This window comes from Ranitomeya variabilis, chromosome 7 (genome assembly GCF_051348905.1).
Source record: "Ranitomeya variabilis isolate aRanVar5 chromosome 7, aRanVar5.hap1, whole genome shotgun sequence".
NCBI lineage: Eukaryota > Metazoa > Chordata > Amphibia > Anura > Dendrobatidae > Ranitomeya > Ranitomeya variabilis.
Window position 1 is genome coordinate 209,114,389 of NC_135238.1, and position 20,985 is coordinate 209,135,373.

General features: G+C 42.7%; 1 protein-coding gene across 1 annotated transcript in view; it reads left to right on the plus strand.

Moving 5' to 3' along the window:
• The window catches only part of LOC143784492 (sodium channel protein type 2 subunit alpha-like), a 235,500-nt gene that overhangs the window by 141,089 nt on the left and 73,426 nt on the right, over positions 1–20,985 (plus strand). The window contains exons 13-14 of the mRNA XM_077272790.1: positions 6,895–7,030; positions 9,695–9,933. Coding sequence (XP_077128905.1) covers positions 6,895–7,030; positions 9,695–9,933 — 375 coding nt within the window. The remainder of the gene's footprint in view (positions 1–6,894; positions 7,031–9,694; positions 9,934–20,985) is intronic.

The window sequence follows — 20,985 nt, forward strand, 5'->3', positions numbered from 1 at the left end:
CACTGCCTGGCTTCATTTACAACGTGCAGTTTTGGCAGCAAAAGACTGTTAGACCAGGTTTACGATGGGACCATAAGGATATTGAATTATGAATGTGCCTTATGGTCACTGCCCATTCTGCTCCACAGCCTATTCAACCTGACAACGGGGTTTGCAGGGTACAAGCTGTCACTATAAACACGTGGCTTTTTTTTTCGGTGGAAACAATTCCCAATCAAAATGTTTCAAGAAATCAAAGGGACGTTCCGATGACGTTAGCCAGAAATGGGGTTGACACCAGTAAGAATCAAGGCGATGCTGCCGTTTCTAAGGGTTTATCTGGATAGCTTGGCATCAGAATTGTTAGAGGATGGTTATAGATTTGGTTTTAAGATAACTTTTGTGATGGATGTGCCGTATTTCATCTAAATAACCTTGAAACTGTACATCATTTATCGTCACTGCATGTCAATCAGTAAATCATGGGATCAGCGATGATGTATGCTCTGTGTCATATGTTTCAGTTGATAAGGCAGTGGATTGTTATGGAGATGTGGGCGCAGATGGCTAAGATGGACATTGAAGCCGCTTTTTACCTTTTACCGGTACATTCAGATTGCTTTCATCTTTTGGGTTATATTTTGGGTTGTATGTGGAAAGACAAATTTTATGTGGATTGCTGTTTTTCCAATGGGTTGCTCTATTTCATGTTTGCTTTCAGTGGGATCAATTTTGTTCACTGGTTTAGGTACAGAGCAGTGTGCCACCCCCTGCCCAGATCATCTATGGAGCCTGGCCTTCAGATAGCTTAGGCGTTAATGTTACAGTTGGTACGGAAAGCCACCAGGACGGCTTACGACGTTGTCTGGAGAGAATAGTTAGGTTTTTGTAACGAGTTGGGTAGTGATGGAATGAGTGATGATCTTTTGTTGCTGCTTCTATACTTTATTGGGGATTGTTTCTCACGACAAGTGTCTAGTTCTGGGGTATTGAAAAAGATAGGAGGCCTGTAGTTTTGGTTTAGAATGCCTAGGTATTACTAATGTTTCGAAGTTCTTTATGGATCAGCGGACTTTAAAGGGTTCTAAAACATTTTTCGTAGTTCAAGATAAAAGGAGGCCAATTTCTTTTGCTTTTTTAGGTAGTTTAACTAGTGGTTTAAAAATGGTCTGATTGAATGAGTTAGAGGAATTCTTATTTGGTGCAGCTTTCTCTCAAAACTTTTTGGTGCCTTCAGGATCAGCGAATTAGTCAGCCATACAGTGGTATCCTAAGACGGCTTGAATTGCAGGATGTGTTGTGTTTAGAGAATCTCGTGGTACCCTGCGTCGTTCATAAACAGATCAGTCCAGAAAAGGAAAACAAGTAGTTTTATTCAGGGTACATGGTTCCATGATGTGTCTGGTTCAAAGCGTTGGATCGTATATGGCTCGTAGGTCCAAGGTGATGCATGGTGCCTTTTTGATTCATGAGGATAGTAAGGCCCTCTTTAAATTTCAATTTGTTGCAGTCTTTTGTAAAATAGTACGTAGGTTATGGTTCAATTGTACAGAGTTTGCATCCAACTCTTTTAGAATCAGGGCTACTACAGAAGCAGCAAGATAGAGTTTAATTGAAACTGTTCAACCAGATTGGCTGTTGGGAGTCGAGTAGATATAAATCTCTTGTTCATCTGCATATTTGAGAAGATAATTTGTTTTAGAGAGATGTTAGCCATGCTTTATGTTCTAATTGTTTTCTCCCCCTCCTGCAGATCCAGATATGTACATAAATTGGATTGTGGGTCCCTTGTTTGTATACTGGGGAGCTATAGGAGCGGACACATGATCTAAGGGTAGATTACTGGGACTTGGCAGGAACTAGGTGAGAGTGCTTCGGATTGGAATTTGGAAGTTGCTATGGGTGGAGTTCTTCCACATTTACATTATTATTCTAGATTGGATTGGGCCCAGGATGTCCTGGTTTTACATATTGGAGGGAATGATCTCGGAATCAGGTCATCCAGGGATTTGATTTGAATAATTAAATGTGACTTGCTTAACATTCAGTCATTATTTTCAAAGGTCATTCTGATATGGTCAGAGATGTCAGCCCATCTCATCTGGCGCTACACACGTTTGGTGGATAAGATCACGTGAATGCCACGTTCAGGGGCATGTGAACAGGACAGTGTTTAGTTTTATCAGAAATAGCTGCCCAGTTGTGAGACACAGAGAACTGGAGGTTGTGAATCTGGATTTCCTCAGAAAGGATGGTACATTTAAATCAGCTGGGCTTGAACCTCTGGAACGTAGACCTAAGGGAAGGTGTGGAGAAGGCAGTTAAGGCTTGGTGGGACTCTCCGGCACAAGTGTTTGCGCCAGCTCATTTTGGAGTTGAGTAGGTCAGGGATGGCATTGGATAATAGAGTCAGGATATCAACGGAGGTATGGTGACTCTTCAATATTATGTGTGGTTTGTAACTGCTGCAGTAGCTTCCAGGGAACAGGAAATTGTTATTCGGGCTGCACCACTACTGTTTGTCAACCCCAAGTTGGAGTGGTGAGACTGGGGATTGTTGTGTTCTATGCTGTTCAGTGTTGGCAGGCCATCTAGGATCTCCCCAGGAAATTAATGGTGTTTTATTTTTTTCATATACTTGTGTTTAATAAAAACTGCTGTTGCCATATAAATTCCATCATCACTCAGTGTTATGTTGTTATTTATTGATGCCATAGGCACTTTTCAATACCCTAGTCATGACCTCCCCGTGCGTGCTGTATCCACGTTCACAGTACATCTGCTAAGATCTCTAGGAATCTGTACTCACTGTCAGCTCTCCTTATGATATTTAAGTTATGACGGTCAATAGGAGAGCCAACAATGTGGAAAGAGATAAGGAAGCCGATCAGGTGATGAGGTATCATCCGAATTCCATGTGCCCTCATCCAATGCTCTGGATAGTCTCTTATCATGGAGGCATTCTTCTATATATAAGCATTGCTTTATGGAATACTTTAGAAAAAATGATCTTTATGCCTCCAAATGAAATCCAAGGCATAGGGCAGTACAGTAGGGACCTGCCACTGAGTTTGGTGACATTGGCGGATGATTTAATGTGAACGGGAGCCACAATGGCCAATGATGGATAATGATGAGAAACAAAAACAGGGCATGTTGGTTTTTAACATGTGTGATTCTTTGTTGACATTTTTGAAAAGTCACTGCTAGAAGTACTAGAAGTACCGTATATAGCAGCAACTTTTTACCTTCCCAGTAAAATAAACATGCAGGCTGAACTTTTCTGAGCATGCATATTTACCGTGAATTCGGGAAACACACAGAACTGTGCAAAATGTTTTAGCAGGTGTGGAAAATATGCTAGAAAGTAAGAATGCTTTCAAAATTAAAAGTGTTAATAGTTTATTTTTATCAATTAAAAAAATGCAAAAGGAATGAATGAAAGAGAAATCTAAATCAAATCAATATTTGGTGCGATCGCCTTATAACTTCAAAACGGTATCAATTCTTCCCGCTACACTCACACCGTTTTTAAAGGAACTCGTCAGGGAGGTTGTTCCAAACAGTTTGGAGAACGAACCACAGACCTTCTGTGGATGTCGCTTCCCAAAATCCTTCTGTCTCTTCTTTTAATCCCAGACAGACCCGATGATGTTGATCTCAGGGCTCTATGAGGTCATATTATTACTTCCAGAACTTCTTTATTCTTCTCTACCATTAAGGGAGTTCTAACTGACATTGGCTGTGTATTTGGGACTCATAAGCATACTAAAGGAAAAATGTTGAAATTTTTGCCTGGGAGAGACCTAGCTGATGCACTATAACTACCTTGTGTCTTGGTGCTGTGCTCAGTCTCCCCATGTGAAAGACCTGTGACATGAAACTGTCTTCAACAACCTCTCCTTTGTAGAAGAATATGGCTGTTCCTCGCCCAGTTTCCAACTTCCTACACAGCTGTTTCTGTTTTAGTTTCCTTTTTGTATTTCAACCTACATATATAAAATTGATGATCATTATTATCACCTGTTTGGTATAATTGATTACTCGTTAACCAGAATATAATCCTACAAAATCCCTGACTTTGTGCAGTAGAAAAACTGGTGCTGCTACGGAGGCAAAGGGAGGTCACACTAAATATCGATTTAATTTAGATTTCTCTTTTATTCATTCACTTTATATTAATAAACTATTAATGAACATTCTATTTTTCAGAGCATTTTTACTTTGCAGTATTTTTTCACACCTGCTTAAGACTTTTGCACTTTTTACTGTAGATGTCAGAAAAATGAGTGCTTATTAGCTAACTAATCTGTTAAATAAATTCTACATATGATCACTTTTTGGTATTAATAAGAGAAAAAAAATGGGCATGAATTATTTTTTATGAAATAGTTGCAGTATACCTGAATGACAACCTGCATAGTAAAATTATACTTATACACAACTTTTATTAAGGTTTTACAATATGATTACATATTATGTGGGCGTGGGGAGAAAGCCCCCTAAGGGGAAAATCAAAGGGTAATTTTCTATGGTTGTAGCTAATTGCTCATTTTTGCTTTATCGCTGCTGAGCAGCTGCTTCATTTTAGACTAACCTAGCTGCTGTCATGTCTCACGTTGTGTAATGGGAAATATTCACATCTCATGCCTAATGGTCATTAATGGCAAGTGCAGGATTTACAGCAGATCTGACACCAGATTTCACAATTTATACTATATGCATGATTATAGGGATCTATTAGACCCTAGGGAGCTAGTGTACTTACTTTGAGAATCATGTCAGAATGGCTGCATAATCCTAGCAATATGACTTAGGATAAAAGCCAAACCAGAATCTCAATTTGCAGACACGGTGTTTTGGGGGTGTTGCCCCTCATCAGTGCAAAGTATGAGATCTGATTTGTCTGAGTGAGAAGCTCCGGACTGTGGTCTAAGGGGTAACATTTCTCCTTGTGGAGAGTGATGAAACAAGTCTGGCATGTCAGAGCGAGGAGTCTTATAAGCCATGCGTGCTCCTCTGCAAATTAAATTGTCTCTTCAGAGAGGAATAGGACTAGAACTCCAGCACCACCTATTGGAAGCAACGATCCTAAAAGTCAATATTGACTCTTTAACAAGCCTTGCAATATGACATAGGATAAAAGCCAAACCAGAATCTCATTTTATTTTTTTTTAACAACATACAGTAAATACAATCAGTTTGATAATCATAAACAGCTTTTTTTCCCTACCCCATATATTCAACAATAAAATATCTGACATGTCCTTGTTTTTATGAAATTATCAATAAAATAATACAATTTTAAATGGAATTATCCAGCTTTCTTTTTCTCTCAATTATACAGGTATTCTGACATAGAATTTCATAGTAAGTACACAAGAATTTCATAGTAAGTACACCAGCCCCATTAACTCGAAGATATCTATTTAATAATATAGCAATCTGTGTTATGAAGAATAGTGACTGTACTGATCTACTTTTCCCCCGATTCTACAGTTTCACATTTCAGTTTGATTTCTCCCCATTTAAGAAAATATATATCGACATCAAACAAATGTTCTTACACCTATCCTTCCATGAGCCCAACAAAAAGCTGCAACGTATATTCACTTTGTTATATTGACAGCTGCATATGTTAGACTACAGATGGACATTTTTTTCCTGGACATAAGCAGCTGATATTGCAGATTTGATATTAAAGGGGTTGCCTGTGGGCATTTAAAGATGGACACCTTTTTTCAACCTCCATTGTGTTGAAGTAGAACCTGTCACCACTTCTGACACAGCTGATTTTGAAATACTTGAATTTCCCATGAAATAACAATTCTGAAATGTATTTTTCATAGAACTGCATTGTGTGTTCCTTTGTTGTTTTTCCTGGAAATTATAAATGACCCTATATATATATATATATATATATAAATTCCTCATGTCAAAAGGCTGTGTCCTTACACCGTGGCAGTGTCCATTGATGGCTGACGCTGGCAGAGTGCATAGGGACAAACCCATCTTATAAGGGAATTAGCAATACTCAGATGTTGGAGGGACGGGTGCATTTCCAGGAGGAATAACAGAGGAACAGCATTTTGTTCTAAAAAAATACATGTTTTTCTTCTTTAAATGGTGAAAATATAATTCATTAATATAAAATAGGTAAATTTGGTTACAAGTAACTCAGAAAACCTGCAAATAGCTATTGTCACTATGTGTTCTATGTAGTCATCCCCCGCACTTGCCCTTTAATTGGCACAATACTGCTTTATTGGTGGCATAATGACATCCTTTACACTTTTTTTTATCTTGGTGTTGCTTATCTTTTACATTCCACCAAGCATTTTAAAGCGAATCTGTCATCTGATTTCAGAATACAAACGGCATACATTATTAAAGAGTTATTTGAGACCTGATGAAGCTATGAAAATACATATCAGATAGGCAGTATCTTTTTTTTTTTTGAGAATTCACTTATTAATTAAGTGAGGATTTTTTTAGCTGGACTCATTTTAATTTGAAGATTGCCCGCCGGACATTGACATTTTTTTTTTCAAAGTAAGTACACCAGCCCCATCAGATCTGAGATCTATTTACTATTGCATGCACTTTGTATAGCGAAATCTTGTGATAGACACACTTTTAATATACACACTGTGCAGCATGAGAATCCTTCACCGTTTTGGAGATATATACATATTGGAGTGTATATATTGCAGTTTGTCACCTCACTGCCATACGCTTTTGCCAATCATGCTTTACCGATCATTCTCTATTATATACAGAGACAATTGTACTAAATAAAACTAAATTGGAAAATCAATATTTACACAATTAACCAATCGGAGAGGCGGAATGGAGATTCTAGCGTACAGAAAACCGTCCTGTTTTTTTGGTTAATAATTTATAGTTTCATTACAGGGAACAACGACGGAGACCGAGATCAGGAAAAGGAAATCGAGCTGCTATCAGGTGTCTATGGATCTGTTGGAAGATCCCACGATGATGAGGCAGAGAGCTTTAAGTGTGGCCAGCATTCTGACAAATACAATGGAAGGTGAGTGACTTGGGCTTTATGGCAGCGGCAATGAGTGAGAAGTAATGACTCCGGCATAGGCGGGGGGATAAAGGGGAGCCTGCATAGGGGCTGCATGAACAGTGAGGTGGGTCACTGCCAAAAGCATCTCTGGGGAGATGTCTCCTCCAATAAGGCTGTCATACAGTGACTTACTCACCTCTTCCTGCTCAGGACACATGGACGCTCAGATGAGTGAGCGTGCTTATTGGAGAGTGACAAGGCTTAGAAGGAACCGCTCTTGGCTGAAAGTTATCTAAAGTGTATGGCTAGCAATACAGGCCTGATATTGGTGACCTTCTGCCTCTTCACAATGTTTGCAGCTAGTTATAAACTAACTTCTTATATAAGATCCCAACCTCCTCCATTGCTGTCCTAAAATGGTGAATTGACGAAGCTTAGCTTTATGTATCAATGTCTGTAAGTAAATGTATGTGTGTACAGTATATGCATGATGTATGTGTGTAGGTGTATGCATAATGTATATATGTGTGTGCAGTATATGCATAATGTATGTCTGTAGGGGTATGCAGTGTATGCATAATGTATATGTATATATGTGTACACAGTATATGCATAATGTATATATGTATGTACAGTGTATGCATAATGAATGTGTGCATGTGTATACAGTGTATGCATAATGTATGTGCGTACAGTATATGCATGATCTATGTATGTAGGTGTATGCAGTGTATGCATAGTGTATATATGTGTGTACAGTATATGCATAATGTATGTGTGTATGTGTCTACTGTATATGCATAATGTATACATGTGTGTGTACAATATATGCATAATGTATGTGTGTATGTGTGTATAGTATATGCATAATGTATGTGTGTATAGTATATACATATGCATACTGCATATGTATATGAGTGCATACTGTATGCATGTGTCTGTGTGTACATTATATGCATACTGTTTATGTGTGTGTACAGAATATTCATAGTGTATGTGTGTATGTCTGTATAATATATGCACACTGTACATGTGTGTATGAGTGTACAGAATATGCATACTATACATATGCATGTGTGAGTGTACACTATATGCATATTGTGTATCTGTGTATATGTGTCTATGTGTGTACAGTATATGCATACTATGTGTGTTTATGTGTGTATTTTATATGTGTGCTGACATGTATTTATTTTTCATGTATGGCACAGTAAATATGACATGTAAAACATTATAGTCTATGTATTATTTGTATACAATATATATATATATATATATATATATATATATATATATATATATATATATATATATATACGGTAAGTAATAACAATATGCACTAACAATATATACTGTAGAAATATATATGATATAGTTCACAGTATTAATTGTTACAGTGTATATTGTTATTACTTATATGTCCAACATATGGAAATATTAAAAGCATTTATAGCATACTGTGGTGAGATGCATGTGTACGACATATTGTGGCTTTTTGCTTGTGTTCAGTATGTGGCAGTGTTTATATGTACAGTATATGGCGGTATTATTTATATGTAAAGCAAGTGATGTTAGAGATGTGAGGATACATTTGCAGCACCCTGGTCCAGGTCAGTATTCCATGACAGATGGATGGGAGACCTGTGCTCTTTCTCCTACCTGCCAACATCATCGGCCCCTCTCTTCATTAGCGATGCCTGGCGCGATGTTCTGTGTGATCGTCATGCCTCAAAAATGATGTCATGCTGAACCGGCTAATCAAATGAGGAACTGCGGATGGCGGCAGGTAGGGGGCAGCGCAGAGGGCTCCCATCCAGCACCCATGGACTGCTCACCTGCACACTGGACCAGGGTCCTGGAAACCGATTCACTCATCTCCAATGTTAATGTGAAGTAATATGAAGTACGGTAGTCCAAAAAAGGGGTAAGAAAACGGACTTAAAATGCTACAAATTCAGCGTGCCGATCTGGCATCAGTCGAATATCCCTTTGGCTGATATTAGCTACTCACAAATGGCATCCATACCAACTCCAGCTGCTGCAGAATCTCAACGAGGATGACCCAGATCGGTGCGCTGAATTTGCAGAATGGGCAAAACAAAGATTGGAACAGGACCCTCAGTTTACACAGAACATTATGTTCAGTGATGAGGTAAACTTTTTTAGGTGGCCGATTATATGGATAAACCTAAATAACATGGGAATGGTGACAGTTTTCTTGCGTAGGGTGTCTTGCATTGAAATCTGCTGCAATGACCCGGGTACTGCGTTCACAAGACAGCAACACAATTTCTATCCGCTCCTCACATGTTAACCTCTGCGACATGTCAATGGCTGTAAACAAAGAGCACACCGTTGTTTTTCTTGTGAGATTCTAAATAAGTTTGATGTGTCACATGACCCTCTTCCCATTGGAAAAAATAAAGTTGGATCCAAAATGGCCGACTTCAAAATGGCCGCCATGGTCACCACCCATCTTGAATAGTTTTCCCCCTCCCATATACTGATGTGCCACAAACAGGAAGTAGATATCACCAACCATTCCCATTGTATTTAGGTGTATCCATATAAATGGCCCACCCTGTATATGTGCAGGTCCAGAAACAAATAATGAGAAATAATAAGAGAATACTGATGAGAACAGTAATAAATAGTAAAACGCTGTTTCCTTTTCTTTTTCAGAACTCGAAGAGTCCAGGCAGAAGTGTCCACCATGTTGGTACAAGTTTGCAAACACGTTTCTGATCTGGGATTGTACTCCTTATTGGCTAAATATAAAGCACGTTGTGAAATTAGTCGTGATGGATCCCTTTGTGGACCTGGCCATAACAATCTGCATTGTTTTGAACACTCTTTTCATGGCTATGGAGCATTACCCAATGACTGATGAGTTTAACTATGTCCTCTCCGCCGGTAACCTGGTAAGCAGAAGATGCTATTATCTTTGTAGATGCCTTATATGTACAGATAAATTGATTTCTTTGATAAATGAACTCTTCTTTGGCTTCGTGTCAACATATGAATCTCATATATAGACCTGGTGATGCACCAAAAATTACCCAAAACATCCTTTAGTAACCCAAATTAGCCTAAACAGCGCCGGCCAAATTCAGACTGCTGCCAAGTTTGCGCTGACATATGATATGACATAAAGATGGATACTTAAAACTTTGCAAAAACAGATCAAAGGGATCAAACTCGATTAATTAGAGATCAATATAATATAGTCCTCAGAAAAAAGTAATATAATAGTATAGATCAATCTGAGGACATCAAAAAGTCAATTTGCCAATAGTATATTTTTATTGTAGAGGACAAAAATATATCCAACCAGACATACAGTAAGCCAACGTTTCGGCCAAAGTTGCCCTTTATCAAGGCGATAATCTACAGAAGCATAATCATAAAAAAATCAAAATTAATCAATGCATTCAAAATTAAAAAAAAATAAACAGACCTCAAATAATGCAAAGAAAACAAGTTCATAACCTTTTAGAAACAACAATACTAATGTTGTAACTCAGGAAGAGTTCAGAAATCAATATTTTGTGGAATAACCGTGATTTTTAATCCCAGCTTTCATGCGTCTTGGCATGCTTTCCACCAGTCTTTCACACTGCTTCTGGCACAAAAATGTAAGCAGTCCTTCTTTGTTTGATGGCTTGTGACTATCCATCATCCTCTTGATTACATTCCAGAGGTTTTCAGTGGGGTTCAGGTCTGGAGATTGGGCTGCCCATTACATGGATTTGATGTGGTGGTCTCTTAATTTTTTGCCAGAGCTGTATGCTAAATTGCAAAGGAGTTATAAAACTATATTTTTTATTTAGTTAATATTATTTGGTAACCAGAATTTCATTAAAAAAATCATTTTCTAACGTTAGGAAAACATTATTCCTGCATTTCTAAGTCGTAAAAGTGCAGCTTTCTGTGACGAGCCTGCAGAGTTACAGCAGTACAAAGGGCCAGTGGTGAAAAGCAAATGAGATTAAGTTCTTAGTCCATATTACTGCATGGGAACTTGTTCAGGACTAATGAGAAAGGATTAGATGCAGCAGTGTTATAACAAGATCTGTTTAATTATCTAGGAAAATAATGACTAGTAGCTCAACAACCATGTGCACTTCAGGAAAGCTAGATCAGAAAACCATAGATCAGCCATAATTCAGTGTCAGCTGTTTGCTACAGGTGCTCATACACCTCAGAAAGTTCATGGCTTCTCTTATACTTGTACATGCTTTGTAATGGCTTATCTTCTGCAGGAACAAAGGATGGGCATGTTGAAATCGAATATGCCTGATCATCTCATAGCATCTACCATCATTGAACAATTGAGATACCATGTATACTTAGTTAGCTGATCCAGCCGTGTACAACTGACTTGAATAATTTTGAAGTGGAATGAAGACATTAAAATAATCTGTCGGTATGATTCCATCCCACAAACTATTTAGATGTGCATGAAGCTCTTTCAAGGACAGGTCCAGCAATATCTTTACATGGCCAGTCTGCTCCTCCATTACTGAGAAATTAGTGTTTGAATTGATATGCAAATTAGAACTTTAGAACTATTTGTATTTCTGAAGCCTCTGTCACTCCAACTCTTTTCCCCACCCAGTACGTCCTTCCCCCGATTCACTGATGACTCCTTTGCCTGAAATCATACAGCATAGAGGTTGTCAGTCAAGCAGGAGAAGGCGTCACTGGGTGGGGGATAGGGCTGGAGGGACAGAGGCTTTAGATCTACAAATAGTTCTAAAGACTCATGTACATATCTGTCACACTGTGACTGTCATCGATGAGGAAGGGGGGGCCTCAAACTGTCCCTGGTACTGGGACACAAACTATCCCTTTAGAGAGGCCCGAGTCTTCGACCTTACTATACTCCTGTCAAACCCTGATCTGTCCCCTCCCCCACACCATGAGACATGGGACAGAAATGTAATACAAACAAGACACAAAGACAAAACAGGGATAACAGAAAACCTCTATCATACAAAAGCACCAACCAACAATAGGTAGGAGGATAGGGACAGGGAGGAATAAACTAAATGGGAATAGGGACCAGGAGATAAATACACACATACTATAGCAAACCACAGAAGACTTCTATAACTGTAGTCCCACCACTTAGTGTTAGCACACAGCACAGGAAGACAAATCTTTCACAGGCAGGGACAAGAAGGTCTGACCAGTTTTTATAGGAAGAGGTAATGGGGGACAAGAAGGTCTGGCCAGTTTTTATAGGAAGAGGTAATGACCAGATGAGAAGTAGCTGCATGTTTCTGACAAGCATAGAAAGTGTTGTTAACCTCTTCAGCACCAGAAGAAACTAAATCCATTAAATATGGGGCACAAAAAACACCATCTCTAAAGAAAACCTACGATTCATTACCCGATGTGACCATCTGACACCATCGTGACAATATCAATTGAAATGCTGATTTCTTAGTAACAGAGGAAAGGACTAGACATGTAAAGGTATTCCTGGACTTGTCGTAAACATTTTTAAATGCACATGCAAATAGTTTGGGAGATGAGATTCTGCTGAAAGATTACCTCTAAAACAGTTGTCCACCTTTCTTAGGGTACCGTCACACAGTGCAATTTTGATCGCTACGACGGCACGATCCGTGACGTCGCAGTGATCGTATGATTATCGCTCCAGCGTCGTAGACTGCGGTCACACGTTGCAATCACGGCGCTGGAGCGATGCCGAAGTCCCCGGGTAACCAGGGTAAACATCGGGTAACTAAGCGCAGGGCCGCGCTTAGTAACCCGATGTTTACCGTGGTTACCAGCGTAAAAGTAAAAAAAAAAAACCGTACATGCTCACCATCTGATGTCCGTCCGGTCCCTTGCCGTCCGCTTCCTGCTCTGACAGATCCGGCCGTACAGTGAGAGCAGAGTGCAGCGGTGACGTCACTGCTGTGATCTGCTCTCACTTTCCGGCCGGCAGACAGTCAGAGCGGGAGGCAGACGGCAAGGGACCGGACGGACATCAGATGGTGAGCATGTACGGTTTGTTTTTTTTTACTTTTACGCTGGTAACCACGGTAAACATCGGGTTACTAAGCGCGGCCCTGCACTTAGTTACCCGATGTTTACCCTGGTTACCAGCGAACGCATCGCTGGATCGCTGTCACACACAACGATCCAGCGATGTCAGCGGGTGATCAAGCGACGAAAGAAAGTTCCAAACGATCTGCTACGACGTACGATTCTCAGCAGGATCCCTGATCGCTGCTGCGTGTCAGACACTGCGATATCGTAACGATATCGCTAGAACGTCACGAATCGTACCGTCGTAGCGATCAAAATTGCACTGTGTGACGGTACCCTTAGAGCATGTGGACTTCATAGAGTAGGATCTTCTGTTGTGGACTTTCCTTCATCAGCAAGAGGTAAAATCCAAAAAAATGCTGTTCTCAACTATAAGCTTCAGTTTAAAGGGCACCTGTCACCTCGTTTTTTCAGTATGAGATAAAAATACTGTTAAATAGGGCCTGAGCTGTGCATTACAACAGTGTATTTTGTGGACCCCGATTCCCCACCTATGCTGCCAAAATACGTTACCAAAGTAGCCGTTTTCGCCTGTCAATCAGGCTGGTCTGGTCAAAAGGGCGTGGTGTCTTCCCCCAGATCTTGCTTAGTTTTCCGTTGTTGGCGTAGTGGTTTGCGCATGCCCAAGGTCCCAAATCCACTGCACAGGGGAGTTAAAAGAGTGCGATTTGCACGATTTCATTGGTGATCGGTGGGGGCGGCCATCTTCCTTTGGCCGCGCGTGCGCAGAAGCGGCGCTCTGCTTGCCGCGGCTTCAGGAAAATGGCTGCGGGATGCCGAGCGTGCGCAGATGGAGATCGCGGCGGCCATTTTCCTGAAGCAGAGTTCGCATCTTTTTGGCAGCATAGGTGGGGAATCGGGGTCCACAAAATATACTGTTGTAATGCACAGCTCAAGCCCTATTTAACAGTATTTTTATCTCATACTGAAAAAACGAGGTGACAGGTGCCCTTTAAAAGGGACTTGACCTCTACATATTTATTCATGAAACATGACATGGAAATCACTATAAAGGGAAACAAAAGTAGGTATGATTAATGAGTGACACTTCTCTTATGGCGATATACACAGATTAAGCTAAGGAAACCTCATTTTACTGCAGATCACTATCAATGGCTGGTTTCAAACTATGGCTTCCAAAATGTGATCCCTTAAAAAAGGATTTTGTTTAGCCTGTGTTGGCTGTAAGTACAAATGTATGGCAGGATCATACGCTACTTTGACCATCTAAGGAGGTAATCTGTCTTAATAATCTACCATCTTAGTTTAGTATCTTGATGTTTGGATTGTTCATATGAGCATCCTGATGTAAGTGATTACCGTGTTTTTTGGATTATAACATGCACTTTTTTCCTCCAAATTTGGGGGGAAATGGGGGTGCGTCTTATAATGCGTACCGTTGCTGGAGACCGCAGGCTGGGATGAGGGAGTGTCCGGCGCTGCTGTGGGTTGCTTGGTACTGCTGAGGGTGTCCCCAGCACTGCTGGGGGTGTCTCTGGTGCTGCGGGGGCTCTGCTGACATTTTGTGAAAGGCCAGAGCCCCCGCAGTTCCATGGTTTCCTATGTGGTGGACTCCGGGAAAATGGCCGCCGGGGGCGGCACATGCGCAGATGGAGATCTCGGCACCAAGATCTTGGTGTTCCCAGCTACAACACACCCACTCTGCCCAACTTCCCCAACTGACTAAGAGAGAAAGGTGAACACATGTGCTGGTTCTTGGTCAAAGCTAGCCAGGAGCATCTGATCAAGACCAGCCGTAATGGGCATTAACCTAATCCCACCTGGCTTTCAAAATATATGGATATACTGTAGATAAAAAATAGTGCAGAAATCTGGATTTTCCATTTAAACCTTATAGACCCAGTAGAGTGATAAAAAAATTTCCAACTCTACAGAACTTTCCAAACAAGTTTTTATCCTTTTTGAAGTTCTGCATAGAAGTTTAACTACCTCAGTTGCTACTACAATGCTAAGACATTTAGAAATATTTAAAGTAAACATAAAGTATTCTTGAGCAGTAATTAACAAAATGTTCCTACAATGATAAGTAGTTGGGTAAACCAAAATAATTGTTGTTCTTTATCTGGAATCACACTGGCATATTGTAGGTTTATAAAAAGAAATGTAATTTGTGTGAGCCAGCAGAGTGTGATGCTGTGAAACAATCTGATGACAATGAAAGATGTGACAAATTTAAAATGAAATAAAAAGAAAAGTTAGACATTTTTCTAAAAGTTCTAAGATTATGTAGGAAAACAAAACTCTTCAGACTCATGAACAAAGTTTGAAGTGCCTACAAGCCATTGTACAGAGTTGGCGATTGCCAGAACAGTTGTACTACTAAAGTAGTTGTCAAGCTAAACAATTATCACCTATACTTAGTATAAATGATAACTTTCAGATTGGTGGGTGTCCCACAGCTAGAACCCGCATCAATAGACAAATCGGAAATTTGTTATCCCCATTACAAAATGGCACAGCCGGTCAGATGCCTGACCACCGTTCCTTTCATTCCCAATGGGGATGCCGAAGGAAATCGAGCTCATCACTCGGCAGTCCCTTATGGGATGAATGACTAAAAGTTACCCATTCTGTTATTTGGACTCTCACTAATCAACAAGTGATCCCCTATTGTGGAGATAGGTGATAACTTGTTTTCACCAAACAAAACACCATAAGAGGAAAGACCTCCACTATTCTAAACAAAAAAAAAACCAGTATACAGGCAGAGATGCTTACCTGTTCAAGGCCTCCAACAATTGCACTAACCAAGGTACAGCGGACCCAAGTTAAGATGGCAAATACACAGGTGCAATAATACCGATAATGCAGCCACCCTACAATCAGGAATTGGCCACTTGGTGCACCTGTGCAAACAAATAGTCTGTATGTGGCGTGTTCACACAGGAATGCAAAGGATATGGCTCAAAACCTATTAATGACGCCATGCAGCGGGCTCACCATAATGCATCCTGTGTGAACAGAGGCCACAGTGTACAGAGCCATATAGGGCCCAGCCGCTCCCTGGAAAAATATACAGTGCACCAAAAACATAACAATGTATGCCAGGTATTGGTCGATATTATGGCCACAATATTTAAGCTGCCAACCCACGTCAAGGGTCCTTACATATTGGCAGTCCTAATCTAAAAAAACACCATAAGAGGAAAGACCTCCACTATTCTAAACAAAAAAAAACAGTATACAGGCAGAGATGCTTACCTGTTCAAGGCCTCCAACGATTGCACTAACCAAGGTACAGCGGACCCAAGTTAAGATGGCAAATTGCCATCTTAACTTGGGTCCGCTGTACCTTGGTTAGTGCAATTGTTGAAGGCCTTGAACAGGTAAGCATCTCTGCCGGTATACTGGTTTTTTTTGTTTAGAATAGTGGAGGTCTTTCCTCTTATGGTGTTTTTTTAGATTAGGACTGCCAATATGTAAGGACCCTGTTAGGGGTCAAGTTCCCTCCTCTGCACAGGGGGAATCTCGGTCCATCTCCGCTGCGGTCTCCCATTCTTCTCCTGCCGCAGTGGAGCCTGCTCAGCGGAGACGTCGGTCCCAGCGTCTCGCTCAGTCTTACTCTGTGCTAAGAGTTTCTTCTGCCTTTCCTGCTTCTGCCATTGAAGTCGGTGCTGGGCAGCGGCGAGCAGACGCTTCTGGGTCTAAGTCCTGCTTTGCTCGTTCTGAGCATGCCCAGAGTAAGATCTCTCAGTGGAGATCGAGGTTCACATGATCTGATACTGCAGCTAAGGTCATTGGCTCCTTCAGGAAGGTCCTGTAGGTGCTCACGCTTTGGTGTAGCTTCTCATTGGTCCTTCTAGGAAGGTCCTGTACGTGCTGCAGCTATTTAAGGTTCGCATGACCGCACGGCCATGCGCTAGTATTGTTCTTTGTTAAGTGCTTTGCGCCAGTGTGGTCACGAGAGTGTGTGTTCAGGGACCCGGCTGAAATAAGCCCCTAGAATGCTGTCACCTCCGGCGAGGAGTTTGTGTTTGAATGTGTTCAGGGACCCGGCTGAAATAAGCCCCTAGAATGCTGGCACCTCCGGCGAGGAGTTTTGTGTGCATGCATGACCACTGACTGCTCTCTGTGTGGGCAGTTAGCCTGTGCCTCTGTGAAGCCTAACAGGGCACAGTGCTTTTCTTTCACGACTACTCGGTGAAGTAACTGAGTTAGTCCGTACCGCCATATTGTGCCGCCGTTGCTAGCAGCAGGTACTCCTGCACGGTGGACCCCGGGCTGCGAACGCACCAATAACAATAAAAACATCTCTATTTATTCGGTGCGTTCCGCTAGCCGTAAAATAATACTAGCGCCAGGGTCTGGCTAGTAAATGGCGGACATTCAGCAAACTTTGCGGTATATCCAGCAGCTGGAGGGTAGGTTGGCGGCTCTCGAGAGCTCAACCCCAGCTGTGGATGTTACCGCAGTTGCTGTACAGGCTGCTAGCGTGGCTGCAGCTACCTTGTCCACTGCCACCCCTGTTCCGACATTATCTCGCCTCCCGCTGCCAGAAAACTTTTCTGGAGACAGCAAATCTTGTAGGGGTTTCGTGAGTCAGTGCTCTATTCATCTCGAGCTCCTGGCTGCACGTTTCCCTACTGAGTGGGCTAAGGTGGGATTTATTCTGTCTCTCTTGTCGGACAGGGCATTGGAGTGGGCTACGCCGCTGTGGGAGCGTGGCGATCATGTGGTGCAGAGTGCTCCGCGGTTCCTGAGCACTCTGAAACAGGTCTTTTTAGGACCTCAAGTCACCCATGACACGGCGCTCCAACTGCTGACATTAACTCAGGGTGAGTCCATGATCAGCCATTTTGCCATCCGATTTCGGACTCTGGCTTCTGAGCTGGAGTGGTCGGATAAAGCCCTTATCCCCATATTTTGGAGGGGGCTGGCTGATCACGTTAAGGACGCTCTGGCCACTAGGGAGATTCCTGCCACACTGGAGGAGTTAATATCGGTCTCTACTCGAATTGACCTCCGTTTTAACGAGCGGAGGTTAGAGCGAGCCCAGTGTAGGCAGAGGTTTCGGCTGGCTCCCACCTTCGCCAAACCTCTCGAATCTCCGGTCATGGTACCTGAGTCACATGAGGCCATGGAAGTGTCACGAGCGGGTTCTAAGTCCCGGACTGCTCGTGCACTCCAGGTTTGTCATGATTGTCAGCAGTCAGGACATCTTGCCACCAGATGTTCTCAGCGGTGGAGGAAACGTCAGCGTCTAGTGGTAGTAGGTGGAGGTACACTAGACACGGCGACGTTTGCCTCCAAATTGTCCTTTAAGGGGAGCTCTGCGTGGATTCTGGGGCGGAGGGCAATTTTATGTCTTCTGCCTTCGCCCAACGTCACGCAATACCCCTGGTTATGCTTGCTCAACCAGTGACAGTACGAGTGGTGAATGGGTCAACACTGCCCTCACAGATAACACACCAGACCATCCCTTTTACTCTGTCCATGTCGTCATCCCATCAGGAGATTATATCTCTGCTCGTTATTCCTGAAGGAATTGATGAGGTCCTGTTGGGGATACCTTGGTTACGGTAACACTCTCCTCATATTGAGTGGTCATCAGGCAGAATTTTGGGATGGGGTGAATCTTGTAGGGGTAGGTGTCAGAGGGAGTGCATTCAGGTTGCTACTACAGAGGTACCCGCAGATCTATCCTCTCTCCCCAAGCAGTATTGGTCTTATGCGGACGTGTTCTCCAAAAAAGCGGCGGAGACCCTTCCGCCCCATCGCCCCTATTACTGTCCTATTGATCTCTTGCCTAGTGCTGAGCCTCCTCGGGGTTGAGTTTATCCATTATCTCTCCCGGAGATGGAGGCAATGTCTCAGTACATTCAAGAGAATCTGGCAAGAGGGTTCATCAGGAAGTCAGTGTCACCTGCTGGGGCTGGGTTCTTCTTTGTGCAGAAGAAGAATGGGGAACTGCGTCCATGCATAGACTACAGGGGTCTTAACGCCATCACCGTTAAGAATAAGTACCCTTTGCCCTTGATATCTGAGCTCTTCGATAGGCTTCGGGGAGCAAGGGTGTTTACTAAACTAGATCTGTGGGGTGCTTACAACCTGATTCGCATCCGTGAGGGGGATGAATGGAAGACGGCTTTTAACACCAGGGATGGGCACTATGAATATCTGGTGATGCCCTTTGGGCTCTGTAATGCCCCAACCGTTTTCCAAGACTTTGTGAACAACATCTTCCGGGATATGCTCACCACCTTGGTCGTAGTCTATCTGGATGATATTCTCATCTACTCTCCAGATATTGACTCCCGTCGGAGAGATGTTTGCAAAGTCTTCAACCTCCTACGGGCAAACTTCCTCTATGCTAAGTTGGAGAAGTGTGTATTTGATCAGGAGTCCTTACCTTTCCTGGGCTATATCATCTCCGCCCAGGGATTGGCCATGGATCCTGCCAAACTACAGGCTGTGATGGACTGGCAGGAACCCCATTCTCTTAAAGCGGTGCAGCGCTTTATGGGGTTCATAAATTATTCTCGTCAGTTTATTCTGCACTTCTCGACTTTGGTAGCTCCCTTGGTTGCCCTCACCAAGAAGGGAGCAAATCCCAAATTGTGGTTTGTGGAGGTCTCCAAGGCCTTTAACTCCAAAAAGTCTCACTTCGCTAGAGCTCCCATCCTACATCGCCCCGATGTAGATAGGCCATTTATCATGGAGGTGGATGCCTCATCTGTTGGTGCTGGAGCAGTCCTCTTCCAAAAGGATGCTCAAGGTCGGAAGCATCCTTGCTTCTTCTTTTCTAAGACCTTCTCACCAGCAGAGAGGAATTATTCCATCGGGGACAGGGAGTTGCTAGCCATGAAGTTGGCGTTCTCGGAGTGGAGACATCTCTTGGAGGGAGCTCGTTTTCCCTTCCAAGTCTACACAGATCACAAAAATTTGGTGTACCTGCAGACAGCCCAGCGGTTAAATTCTCGCCAGGCCAGATGGTCCTTGTTCTTCTCCCGGTTTCATTTCACCCTCCATTTCCTTTCTGGGGAGAAGAACATTCGTGCCGACGCTCTCTCTCGCTCCGTTGTGTCATCTGTGGAGGAGGAAGAGGAGCCTCGGCTTATTGTCCCCACCGAGAGCCTGAGAACTGTAGCCCCGGTTTCGCTAGAGTCTGTGCCTCCGGGCAAGACTTTTGTACCATCCGGTTTGCAACCGGAGGTTCTCTCTTGGGCACACTCGTCCAGGGTGGGTGGACATTTTGGTTCCAAAAGGACATCTGAGTTACTGGTGAGGACATACTGGTGGCCGCATATGGCTCGTGATGTCGCAGACTATGTTCGGGCGTGTGTCTCCTGCGCCAAAAATAAGTCTCCTCGACAATGGCCAGCTGGGTTATTATATCCTCTGCCAGTGGCAGATAGGCCCTGGGAGATGGTCGGGATGGACTTTGTGGTGGGTTTGCCTAAGTCTCGTGGCTGTACCATCATTTGGGTTATCACCGATCATTTTTCTAAAATGGTGCACTTGGTGCCGCTTCCACGGCTACCTTCTGCACGGGCCTTGGCAGCGTTGTTTATTAAACACATCTTCCGCCTACACGGTATGCCAGGCAAAATTGTCAGTGACCGGGGTACCCAGTTTGTGTCTCAGTTCTAGAGAGACCTTTGTCATCTTCTCAGTATTGAGTTAAATCTCTCTTCTGCTTATCATCCCGAGACGAATGGGTTGGTAGAGAGGGCCAACCAGACCTTGGTCACATATCTGCGACATTTTGTCTCAGCCAGGCAGGATGACTGGGCATCCTTGCTATCGTGGGCAGAGTTTGCACTGAACAACGCTGTAGCCAACTCCACTGGACAGACGCCATTCCTCCTTAATTATGGTCAGCATCCGCGGGTACCTGTGCCCATGCCCGTGTCTTCCGCCGACTCCAGGGTGGCAGACTGGGCTGTGGA